General features: G+C 38.8%; 1 protein-coding gene across 1 annotated transcript in view; it reads left to right on the forward strand.

Moving 5' to 3' along the window:
- Window positions 1-1,181: 1,181 nt before the first annotated feature.
- Window positions 1,182-13,283, forward strand: part of FBXL2 (F-box and leucine rich repeat protein 2) — a 71,620-nt gene continuing 59,518 nt past the window's right edge. Inside the window, exon 1 of the mRNA XM_086467883.1 lies at window positions 1,182-1,313. Coding sequence (XP_086324009.1) covers window positions 1,182-1,313 — 132 coding nt within the window. The remainder of the gene's footprint in view (window positions 1,314-13,283) is intronic.

Below are 13,283 nucleotides of genomic sequence, written 5' to 3' on the forward strand. Positions count from 1 at the left end.
GAAAACATTATCTGAGCGTACCCTGAAGGCTAAGAAACCAAAGGCAAATAAAAGGAACCTCAGACTGATTATTTTTAAGCCAGAAGGCAAATAAAAAGGAACTCCAAATTGATTATTTTTAAGCCACCCTCATAACATATGATTTTGGAACGCTTAGTGCTGGCAACACTGCAACATGGATCAAGTATAGGATTTGCCAAAAATCGGCCTGCGTTTCCTCCATATGTTTGCTTCCTCTTCTACTCTTACCTATTAGTGCAAGATTTTAAAGACTAAGTGTTAAAATCTATCACCTGCAAACTAACAGAACAGCAGTATGCACCCTGAAAACTGGTGAAAAGAAGAAGCCTCGACTGAAACAGGGAATAGAGGAATTTTGTGATTGCTGTGCTCCCTCCTTTCTCAATTCACAAACGAGGATGGGCTCCAAAACCAATGTACTCTTCTGCCTTGTTTCTAAGGCTAGTCTACCAGGCCATGTCTCCTCTTCTGATCATAGATAGCAAATAATGACAAAAATGAGTGGTGGTGTGACAACGCAGGCAAGTGCTGAGCATTATTTGTCCTCAGGTTTCCAGGGGTGAGAAGGAAACATGCTAAGCCACATCATCATCTTCTTCTTGGGTCTGGGACAATATTCAGTTTCCTCCAGTTTGCTTTGCTTTGCTTTTAATGGCCTTACTGACGTCTCAGTAACGGCTCAACTTAAGTAAGAAACTTCTCCAAACTTGATCAGATCTTTGTGATGGATGAAAAAGTGTTTAACTCTCATCAGTGTTGCATTTTCTATTTTGTTTTCTTAGGAGAGGGAGCAGCAGTGTCAAAAAATTACAGAAGTGTGACAGCATTTCCTATTCTCAGTTGTTTGTTTCTGTTTGTGTAGCTAAGGTGTCTGGCACCTTGGTGGGTATCATGTATTTCTGGTTTGATTAACACATGACATGCTCCTCTCTGTGCAGCGACTACCTCATTTTTCAATCATTATCAGGCATCAATCCATCTATTCCACTCTAAGCTGATCTAAAGCTCAGAAATCAGAAATTGTGGAATCCATAAAGGAAATAGCATACAAAAAAGAAAAACAGCTATTTACAATTACAGTGACTGGTTTTTTTCCAAGAAAGTCTGATTTTGTGTAGTCCTCTGCCCATGGTGTTTCAGTTTCTGTGGTGGATAGTTTGATGGATCTGACTTGGAAGGACATTCAATGCAGAAGAGGCAGAAACAAGTGCAGAAATCTTGGCAGCGCTGCTGTTGGCTGTTTGCTGGTGGTGAGGATATGGAGACTAAACGACAGTGTAGTTCAGGACACGGTGAGTTAGGGCTTAATTGCTAAGAGTGAGCCATGGAAGGGATTCAGCAATTCCTGTCCAAACTGAACCTAACACAAGAGTTTTATGGGCGTATCACAGAGGTGCATGCCTGCTATGAACATACATATGTTGTGAGGAAGCTGAATGTTTCTGAAGTCTCAGCAATGCTAGGAGAACATAGATTCAGGTTCACCTTTCCAGAATTGTATCAAGCTCTTTCTGCATGTTAACACCCCCCTGTTTCTCCTCGATGTGCAGGCACATCTGTCTCGTTCCTGAACCTCCATGCCATTTTGAAGCTTTCATATTACTGGGTAAATGGGGATAAAACAGACTCTCAATTTATCCCGGCTCTTTTGTGAACTGCACAGGAAGATAAGGTGCTTAAAATCAGAGTAATATCCGAGACTGAATGGTGCATTTAGGAGCTGGCAGAAACTGTTTTTTCAAGCAGCATCTTTTTGAAAGTCAAAGGGTCTCAGAGATACAGCCAAACTGTTAGAAAAATTCCCGACTGTAATGTTCATTTGTCCAGTTCATAAATCTGTCTCTCTATTCTTCAAAGTGCCAAAAGCTATCTAGCCAGACATCCAGCTTTTATAAGACAGTCTAACAAGCTGTCTGGCTCAATTAGTTGAACTCTGATGGTGCTCCAGATTTTCAGTCAGCAGACCACTTTGTAAGGAAAATATCTACTCACAGACCCCGTTCCCTTCCGGTATCGGTAGCTTAATCTACCATGTTATAGTTCTAAAATTTTTTTTTCAATGAACCACAAGAAAAAGCTCTGCAGTCTGTCCACACACCGCAGCTTCAGATCCTTGATTCCTCAGCCTTTTTTTCTTGGCCTTCTTCACCGTAAATGGTGGAAGCGATACTTTCTATGGTCTCGTTGTGCATAACACGACATGAAAAAAAAGCTGCATACGAGGTTATGACTGAGAAATTCTGAGTACAAAACTACTCTTTGGGATTTCTTCAGCCTGAGCTGACTCTGGTCTTGGATAATCCCATAACAGGCTGCTCTATACGATCACAGATGTAAATGGCCCCACAGAAGCTGGACTCTATTACCAAGTTAGACTCTATATGGTTATATCTAATTGCTGTTTCCATTGTAACTTCTAGTAAAAAGTGGCTCAGTTAAACTGAAGCAGTTCTTATAAAAGCACATTTAGGGCTTTTAATCAATAAAGAGTAAAATAACCACTAGAACTACAGGTTTGTTGTGATGCCTCTTCCTAAAAAATGACTTAAATGCTTAAGAAAGTAACCTTTCTTTTCCTAGCTGCCCAATTAACCTAATTCTTTAAGTTTTACCCTTGGCAGTCAGCATACATAGAGAGTATACATTCTCTTTCTCTCTCCGCAGACAAGGGGCAGAGACATTTTCACCTTCCTGTGTTTCTACTGTTCGCTACTAATGGCTCCAGCAATGTTCCCACCAGTGCTCCCGAGAACCTGGCTGCTTTGGTGATCCCTCACTACTGATATAGGCATCAGCAACACAGCCACGCAGACAAGACTTTAAGGAACAAAATCCAACCAGAAACCTCAAAAACTGGAGACTCAAAATGAATTGTTCCCCATCATTTCATGCACGATTTTCTTTTTTTCACTTTGGCCATGCAAAGCTTACTCAAGTATGTTCTGTTCTCTGACTGAAAATTGACAGTGATAAAATTCTCAGTCATGCAAAACGCAAAGAAAAAAGGTAACTACACAGTGGGAATGCAACGTTATTAGAGCTCTTATGCTTTCAGAATTTACTACATTTCAGCAAGCAAATTCAACAAAACCATATAGACTCACTTTTGTCTGTGTTTAGTTTTTGGATTTTGACCAACCTCTAGCAATACAAAATGAACCCAAATAAGATGCTACTACTGTATACTACATACTTAACTTAATTCTGTGCAAAATTTTCAGCTAGGTCCTTAAAGCATAGCGCAACAATTTAACATCCTATATGAAGCAAATATCAGAGGAGAAAATCTATTTTTAAACTAGTTGCACTGACTTCATATTTTAGAGCAGGCTTTATTTTCATAAACTTCACAAGTTAATATGCTATTTTTATGAGAGATAACCATCAGGATTATGTGGAAAGATGTTGGCACAGTAACATATACAGTAAAACAATTCTCAAAATACTAGTCATTATTCTCAATTATGTTTTCTGTTTGATTGTTAAAAACCAATCTTGTTGACCCAGCAATATACACTTGGCTTTGCAGCCACAGTTGCTGCTTAGTAATGTCTTGGGAAATCCTATGCCTTTGAAACTCTATGCAAATCATCTAAAAGGAGCCAATGTTAACACTCAGGCTGAATTAGAAAATAGGAAAATACACGAAGAAAGTAGTTTAAGGACAAAGTTGTCTCTAGCTAAAATTAAGCGCTGATTCACAGTGACATTATGAAAACACTAACTATACATTAAAATTCCTAAACATTGCTGCTATTCACAACAGGCCAACGCAAACATTCGTTACTTCTGTGTCTGAGTGAATTTGTAAGTTAGGAAAATGATGTCAGTATAAAAGAATTCAAAACTAATTTTATCTGATTGGCAAGTGAGTTCAAGTACTGAGATACTAAATAAATATTTGACAGCACCATTCCATAGTATAATTTATTTCACATATGCACTAAATTAAAAGGAAAGCTTTTCTAAACTGCAAGCAATTTCCAGGCAAACCACTAAGCAGGATGACAGTGATGGCTGCCATTGTGCCATGGTAGAGCACCTTCTTACCCTCGCAAAGGTCACCAGAGTTTTGAGTAAATAATCAAAACCACATGGCAGAGAATGGTACAGTAGGTCCACTTTTGTCACACTTGTGACAGCGAATTTAAACCTACAACCACTGAGCGCTTCTGCTCATGGGGGAGGAGGAAACGATGCTGAATGCCTGGCTTTCTATTTGTGTCAGTAGGGCTACCACTATGGATAAGGAGATCAGAGTTTTGCCTAGCAATAGGTATTGCCAGGAAAATTCACTTCAGCATGATACGGCTGCTGTTAAGATCCTGTTTAAATCTATGAAGTTTCAATGAGTGTGTGGAAATGTGTTATTTGTGCAATGACCAATACTCATGGGCACAGGATGGCACAGGGAGAGACACAAGAGGCATGCAAGAACTACTAGATGTGATGCATAAACAGACCCAGAGCTCAGAAATCCTTTCAAAGAGGAAAGTGAGATACTGTGTGCACCATATTTTTGTTGTATGTTGAAATGGCAGTTGCAGAGGCACTACACTTTCAGGTCCCCACAGTTTTGGAAAAGGTAGGTCTATTCAGTGGTTCCTACCAAAGCGGAATTTCTACAAAAAGCTCTGTTATTTAAGATTCAAGCAAAGAAGGAAGAGTTTCACATCATTACAAGGATATAGAGCTGCATTTTAAATACTGTAATTATGGTAATAGATAATCAGCCTGGTTTAGACCTTGCTGTAATGCTAGGGTCAAAGTTAGAACTGCAATTCCCCCAAATTGAGAGACTATTATGCAGAATTTTTATTTAAACCCCCGTAGAGACAATAAATAGCTGCAAAGTTCAGCTGGTTTACATCCCAGAGGACTTATCAAGGGCAAGGTTCATAACCAATTATGTGAAAATACAGGTAACACTTACCTCAAATGCAAGACTTACCTACATGCTTTTAAAATGCTACAATGTACATGCTACTACAATGTTTAGGATGTCAAATGCAAAACAAAAAGTATTCAATAATATTTACAATTACAAAACAATAATCAAAAAATCTGTGCTTTTTTCCCCATTACAGAAAAAGGAGGACAATTGCAGACATCTGTTTATCAAAAAACACAAAGGAAGCAAAACAGAAATGAAAGCTCAGTTTGTATGGTGAGACTAAATTCAGATGACACTTTTCAGTTTTTTATAGTACATTTTATGTTTCCTGCTTCATTCTCTTCCATAACTTAGAGAAGCCTGGAATATCTATTGATTATCCTACAAATCATGAAACCTTAACTAATGTGCCATTAAAGTACATGAGCTATTAAAAGGAAAATGAATACAGACAGTGTTGGAGGTTCTATATTTATCTTCACTCTTGATCTAACAATTTGTATCATATGTGAACATACCCGCTCTCATCTTCTTGATGCACTTTCTGTCATGTACACAGGGTCCTTTTCTTTCTAGAGAGTGCTAATCCAGAAAAATGCATTTGTTGTGAAGCTTCACTAATACAATACAGAGTCTGTTCGGCACTTTGGCATTGTTCTGGATGAAAAGCACTACATGCATGTAAACTGTGTCATTAAAAAAAAACAATCTAGTTTTAGGAGACTAGAAAGAGTGAAAAAGAGAAAGAAAACAGTGGTTCTGAAAGAAAATAACGGTGCTGGGAAATCAACACTCTATCTTCCTAGGCTTCCAGTGCCATATAATTACCAGTGTGAATTACCTGTACACTTCATTTATCATCACAAAATAAACTCTCTTTGTGTGCACGGATATTCTGTTGCACTTTGGAATTAACTACAATTCACAGCTACTGAAACACCAGCAATAAACCATTTTCTAACAACGTGCAGGAGGAGTCAGAAGGTTGACTCACAAGTAAGTACTCCTTGAGTTACCTGCTAGCCTTGTTTCCAAAGTTCAGAGGTCTCAATATCTTCTTTTGCAGTTTCTTATGATTTAAAACTTTCGGCCTGAATGCTGCACAGATGCTGCACACGCAACTTATGGGCAAGTACACGTGCCCCCAAACTGGGCACAAATTGGATACAACTGTTGGGTTTGTGGATGTTTAAAAAGGTATTTGAATGACAGGCTTAGGTGATTTCATGTATGGTTTCTAGCAGAAGTTTGGACTATCTGTATTACATCAAACCACAGGGAAAATTAACAACTGTTAAATTTAATAGTATCTCTGAGAATATGAATGTGTGGTATAAAGCTGTGGCATACTGAACAACTACAGAATTTTTTAATAACACTGCAATTAAACAGCTACTGTGATGCCAACGCATTATTCCAAATTATGTCAGCCTAAATCGGTGGAATTCAATTAAATATATTACAGCTACACCTGATTCTGACCACAGTTGGTTTGAGCTGAAGTGTGACACATCCTGACATCAGACTAGGTTAAGTAACAGTCCATAGCTGACTTATTCTTTGGTTGCTATAAAATTGACAGAAACACCTTATTTTTGTCAGGAAATAACTTGAATAAATGAAATAAAATTCTGTCACCACAATAACTTACTGTTTTCAATGTAATATTGCTGAAAAATAAATTTTTAGTAGGTGAAAAATTTTAACATGGGATCTAAAGGCAATTGCACTGCTCTTCTTTCTCTGATCTTTAATTATATTGACTCTCTTCCAGCTTTTCCTCCCTTGTCATACCCTGTCATGACCCTAGTGCTGTGCTGTGTTGTCTGCCAAACTGTACTAGTTTATCTTCTGGCCTTTTTCTGAGCGTAGGCTTCAATTTCCTGCTGATCCACAGTGTCTGGTGAATTGGTTTGTTTTGAAATGAGGTTGGTTTACTACCCTGTGTTGTAAATGCCACTCTAAACAGTGCAAACACATATGTTGGTTTGGCTTACCCGTGTCTTTCAAATCCCCAATGTTATGCTCTAGTAAATTTTACCACAGAACCTTTGCATCAGGCACATTCCACCTACCCAAAGCCTAATCCTCTACAAATATGCTCACGCAAACCTCTCGCTTCTCAGTATCATTTTCTAGTTCATTTCTGTAGCATGGAGTGATCACTTCCTGTCAATTGTCATTTTCATCTGGAAAGGTAAAAAGACAAGGAAAAACATGTCTGCAAAAATAAAGACTGATAAAACAACGGGAACTGAAATGTTTGTTTATTAGTGATTTCAGATTCCATGGCGTACAATGAGGGTGTGAAATTAAGATTCTCAGACTCTTCCTCACCTGAGGAAGTGGAAATGATGGAAGCAAAGTAATTGCTAAGGGGAATTGTTAAGATAGTCCCTGCCTCACTAAACAAAGAGACTGCCTCCATTCATTACAAAGGGAACACAGACACCTTGTTTGTAGACCCAGCACATACAATGCACATACTTCTGTGGCATCCATTACACAAAGGCTGCAGCTCATCTAGCAATATCTGCAGCCCTACACTATCTTACAGTTTCCGAGAAGAAACTCCCTTTGTTTCATCCATCTGGAACCTTCAGGCTCCAGGATCATGTCAACAGAAGAGGTGAGTAGAAGAGGTAAAGCCAGAATAAAGTGGCCTCCCCTTGGCTTGGGAACAGCTCTGTGGAAAAGACACTGGTGATCCTGGGAGTCAGCAAGCCAAAGCATCAGCCAGCAGCAAAGAACATCACCCAAGCAGCAAAGAAAGCCATCTGCATCCTGGACTGTATTAACAGGAACACAGACAGCTGTTCCACACAAGTCATTATCTCCCTCTACTCAGTGCTCATTAGACCACATCTGGAATACTGTATACAGTTTTGGATCCCCAGTGCAATATAAATTGGAGTGAGCTCAATGAAGGGCAACCAAGATGGTTAGGGAGGGCTGGAGTGCTTGTCCTGTGAGGAGAGGCTGAGGGAGTACAGTATGTTCAGCCTGGAGGAGGGAAGACTTTGGGCAGACCTAATAGAAGGCTGCCAGTGCCTGTTGGGAGGCTGCTGAGAAGATGGAGCCAGGCTCCTCACACAGTGGTGCATGATGGGAGTACAAGAGACAACAGACGTGAGACAAAAGAACAGAGGTTTTTACTGGATATTAGGAAAACCTTTTTCTCTATTAGGATAACCAGGCAGTGGAACAGGTTGCTCAGAAAGACCGTGCCATCTCTATCCTTGGAGGTTTTCAAGATCAAACTGGCTAAAGCCCCGAGCCACCTGCTCTGATCTCAGAGCAAATCCTACTATGAGCAGCAAGTCAGACAAGATGACCACCTGAGATCCCCTCCAAGCTGAGCTATTCTGTGATTCTGTAATTCTAAATCATTACGTGTGCTGTTCAGAAAAACAGCTCCTGGAAAAGGCAACTTCAGTTACCTCTTATGTGTTGGTTTACCCTGTCTGACATTCTGCACTCAGATAAATAATGTGTTGCAGTCTGGAAGACTTCAAGGCTAGTCTAGAATCATGGCTGTCTTCCCAACTGATAAGCTCTATGGGGCTGACTCTCGAGAAATGTAGAGACTTCTGGTATTTCCATTTGACTTCTTCTTCCCAAATCCTACCTCCCAAATACACACCTCAACCTTGTACTGCTGCAGTAGTCAGTGAATGCCAGGAAGACAGCAGGAGGATGACCATAGATAACTCCAGAGCACCCATGTAAAATCAGAGAGAAATAATGTAAAAACAGTGCAACCATGTAAAATCAGGAAGAGATAATGCTGTAGAACATTATAAAAGGGATATTTGCAAGGAAAGTAATCTAATTAAAATTAAAATTAAAATTAAAATTAAAAAGCTAAAAGCTTTCTCTACCTTTCTCACGTAAGATTAGCCTGTTTGCCATTACTTCAGGATTGACACTTCTCAGAAGAGAACAGAAGAGCATACTACATAAAGTCATGGTACACATTACTGGTAGGAATAGCTTAGCATCATCTCACACTTCAAAGATAACACTCTGCTTCAGACTTACTATTGCTTCACCTAGCTGTCGCCACTCCTCTGTATAACATTCGTTTTTCACCCATCCTCACTCTCCTCCAAATTCTGACTTTTCCCCCCATAGTTTCAGAGATTCTAAGCCTGCTCATCTTCTGACTGGTTTCTGCCTTCAGTGTTAGCCAGACTGTGACTGACAGGAAGAGAAAACACATAAGATCAGTCACCTTGCTGCAGAAAACATACATAATGGATGCAAAAAATACACAGGCTTGGTAGTATTCCTATAGATGAACAACATAGGAGGTAAGGCACGCTCCAGCTAGTGGCCTTAAATAATACATTAATAGATGTAAGAAAGGAGACACTGCACTTGAATTGGCTAGCCATGAGAATGAGAGACCTGGCACCTAACATCCACGTTGTACATGGGTGCCATTTACAAATAAGTTTCCCCTAGGGCAGGTGACGTTCAGGCTCTTCAAGGAACAACCTGGAGGGCTCCCATTTGCCTTCTCCCAGTCGTGGGACATCACTGCAATGACAGAGGGGACCAAGAGATCAAGGCCTCTCCACGCACATGCTTTTATACTGCTTAGCACAGAATGCAAAATGTTCATGCACTTCCAAGGAAATCGTAAACCATGTCAAACCTCGACACACTGATGTCAGTGCCTTCTTTCCAATGGATTTAATGAAATTGGGACCTTGCCCCTAGACTAATTAAAGTAATTGAATCTTTGAAAAATCTGCTCTGTTTGAGGTACGCTGCATGTGTATCTGTTGTCATTCTAGAAAATCTTTATTCCTGCAAAGAGCTTGTCCTCCAGAAAATCAAAACAGCATCGCAATGCATGTATCCAGGAAGAATGTGTCGCAATGGATAATCTCTATGAAAGCAGACAGCATTTCACTGATAATTTCTAGAAACCCCTTGGGATTGCTTGGCTGTTTCTCTTTTCTGTATAATTAAAAGAAAAAAATATAAGTGAAATTCACAGTATGAATTCTTGAATTAATTTCACTGATGTCAGTAGACTTACAGTGGAGATTAATTTAGTTATGTGACTGTCAAGGAAAGAAGCTGTTAAAGTTACGTGGGGTTTTTTGGTGTGCCTTTATTTTTCTAGTAACAAAAAGACACAAAAATATATTCTGTACGGATCCATATATTGTCTTAATAACATATCCAATCTGAAATAAGTATGATTCACCTTTCATAATTTATTGTTCTCTTCGCTAATGTGCTTATTACAACAGATAGTTGAAGGATTGCCATTAAGATTTTGCCACCATTTGATGTAAACCAAACTGAAAGTTATTTTTAGATCTCACGTATTAAATATTTAAAATATATTTCCTACATAAAAATGCAGAGATTATGGAAACTCTTTAGAAATATGGTCTTGGCCTTGTTTTTGCATGGGTTTTTTATGTTATTGCACACTTTTTTGGATATGTTACAGTATTTCCAATCAGCCATTAGTAATAGGTTTAGCAGTTGTTTCAATCTCCCTCAAAATTCTTGTTCTCATTTTTATTCCATAGAAGGCAATTTAGAGATCCATCCGCAAACACTTGCTATCCAAGGCAATGCTTGCTACCATTAACAGTCCTCGTGAAATCAAAGTAGCAAGTACTCTATCTAGTAATGGGAGTCTGGAGGATTGGAGCTTAGGCTGCAAAAGTTCATTTAATTTTGGGAGGACATTCAGGCAACCCATGTTTTGCACTAGAAGTGTATACTATGTTCTGTAACTCCTGCTTTCTATTTCTAACACTGCTTCTGACTAGCTGTATCTACTCAATCATAGGCCACATTGTCTCCATGCTTCAGCTGCCCTGGATCTAGAACAGAAACAAAACTGTCCCATGGCATTTGGGAACACAGTGCTTCATTAGGTAACTTGAGAACTGTGCCAGTGACAAAAGCACACTGAGGTCTTCAGTGGCAATGTACCCTTCTGAAGAGTCTATGAAATGCAAAATTTTCAAAAGGTTCTTACCCCACCCTTCATTTCTATGTGGGCATCATATCTGTAACTCCCACTTACTGTTTCTGTAGCAGCGGTACCTAGTGGTCCCACACAGGGGCCCATCACACTAAATACTAAGGAACATCATCCTGAACATTAATATTTATGCTTCACTTTGTCCATATAACTGGGCTTACATCTTTAGGCACCTAATTTCAGGTTCCCTATGCAGTCAACAGGGAGCAGGTGGACTCTTAACTTCTCACAGGTCATTACAAAGGGAATCTGTTCTTCTAATTTAAGCAGCTAATTTAGATGCCTAAAACTCAGCTGTGTCCAAAACTGCATTGAAGCAACTAAATACAAACAAAACAAAAGAAAAGCCTGAGGCATCCAGTTCAAAGTGGTAATTTGGGAAGGAATCATCACTGAAAGCAGCAATGACTCTAAACCACCCAGAAGACGGTACAAAGTAGGTATCTATGCTATCTCTTCGTCTAAATTTCCTGCTGTGCTCCAACCTTCTGTTGGTGAGGCAGATGAGAAGGACCTCTCTGCATTAAGTCCAATCCAAAGTCCAGCTTTTCACAGTGTTTCCTTTTTGAAAGAATCAAGCACATTTTTTACATTTAAGAAATAGATGATAATGGAAATGGCAGAGGCATGAAATATCTGTCCTGTTAAAGCAACAGCATATATTCCAAGCTTAGAGAAAGCAGACATGCTGCCAAAGAGTTTGACCCCAATAATTTTCATTCTCCATTAAAAATTCTAGTATTTAACGTCTCTTCTGCTTTTATCCAATAAAACTCCATTTAGTTTTCTATCTAAGACAACACAGACTCAACGATTTTTAGTTTATCTGACCAACAACTAACTACATTAAAAGGCTTTTATTTCACAATTGCAAACTAGAAAATTCCAAGATACAATGTACAGTGTAGAACAGGTTTATAAAACATAATTTTCACACTGCAGAATTGTTGGATGCTACCACAGACTTAATCTAAACTCAAATTAGGTCTACTAAACTTTAACAGTAATTTGAGTGCAACAGTCCAAAAATTTTTGTGTGGTACTTTTATGCAAATAAATATATATATTCCCCCAAAACGCAAAGCTCAAGTGAAAATCTTTGCAAAATATCTTTACGAGTTCACAATTGTATCTTTCAATGAGTGGCTTACAAACGCTTGTAAATTAAAAAGAACAAAGCAGCACAGTGTATGGGCAAGGGATTTTATCGCACTTTGTAAAGGGTATCCTATTCCATCACTGCTTCTGTCATCCTAATATGTTTCACATGAATGGAAGAGATGGGAACTAATTCAAAGAAGTATTAAACAGCAAGTTTTATCGAAATTTATTTTGATACAGGCAGAAGCCTAGGACAGGCAATAAAATAGCACTCTACTTGTGAACAGAATTTTTATTTTTACTTGCAACCACACAAATCTTACTACAGTGAATTTTTATTTCACTAATTTTGACTTCAGTTTTTTTGAACATAGCTCTAAGTCAAATACACTAGGATACTGGGGAAGCCATACATGGTCAAACCACTACCATGAGCCCATACCACATGGCAAGTTAGTCTATAGCCGCGTGCTCTTGATAGATACACGCAACAGCAGTTAAACGTAGGTACTATGTCCTTGTCAGGCTTTCCAAACTCTATCAAACTAATTTTCCCAAACAAATATCTTCTAAAGGCAAATGTGATAGAAATGTCAGTACTTCTTACTTATTTAATTTCTAGTTAAATTTCAACACTTATTATTTAAACTAGAAATTATATTTAAGACACCTTAGCAGAGATCCTTCTGCATGGCAAATGAAAACTTGTTCTGAAATGCACTTTAAATGCACCATGTTAGAAGAAGTACATATAGAGAAAATTCTGGAGCTGGATATGGGGGAACTTCTAAAGCAGCCCTCCGGTTTTGTACCTCACTGAACTATTTCAGTAGGTGAGGACAACCAACCACGTACACACTCACAGGACTTGTGCCATGGCTTATCAAAGTCTCACGCATGGATAATAACTGTCAAACATAGCCAACTTATTATTATTTGAGCGACTGTGATAAAGTTCAAAGACTCTTATCTGGTTGAATCTTTGTTCTTTATATAAAGCATTCACTGCCACAAAGACTCACCAATATAGAACTGAGTTTAAAAGCACTTCTTCAAATTTTTCTGAAATAATGGGAACATAAAGGAAGGACCAACCACGACCTCTCAAAACCAGGAAAAATGGGTGTTATGGGAAAGTCTTAAACACAAAGCTGCCACACATTCTCTTTTTTCTGACTGGAAATACTGTCCAGTTGACACTCAGAAGACTTCCTCATTTGTCTGGGATACCCAGATGCATGGCAGCAT

This window comes from Leptosomus discolor, chromosome 7, assembly GCF_034619465.1.
Source record: "Leptosomus discolor isolate bLepDis1 chromosome 7, bLepDis1.hap2, whole genome shotgun sequence".
Taxonomy (NCBI): domain Eukaryota; kingdom Metazoa; phylum Chordata; class Aves; order Leptosomiformes; family Leptosomidae; genus Leptosomus; species Leptosomus discolor.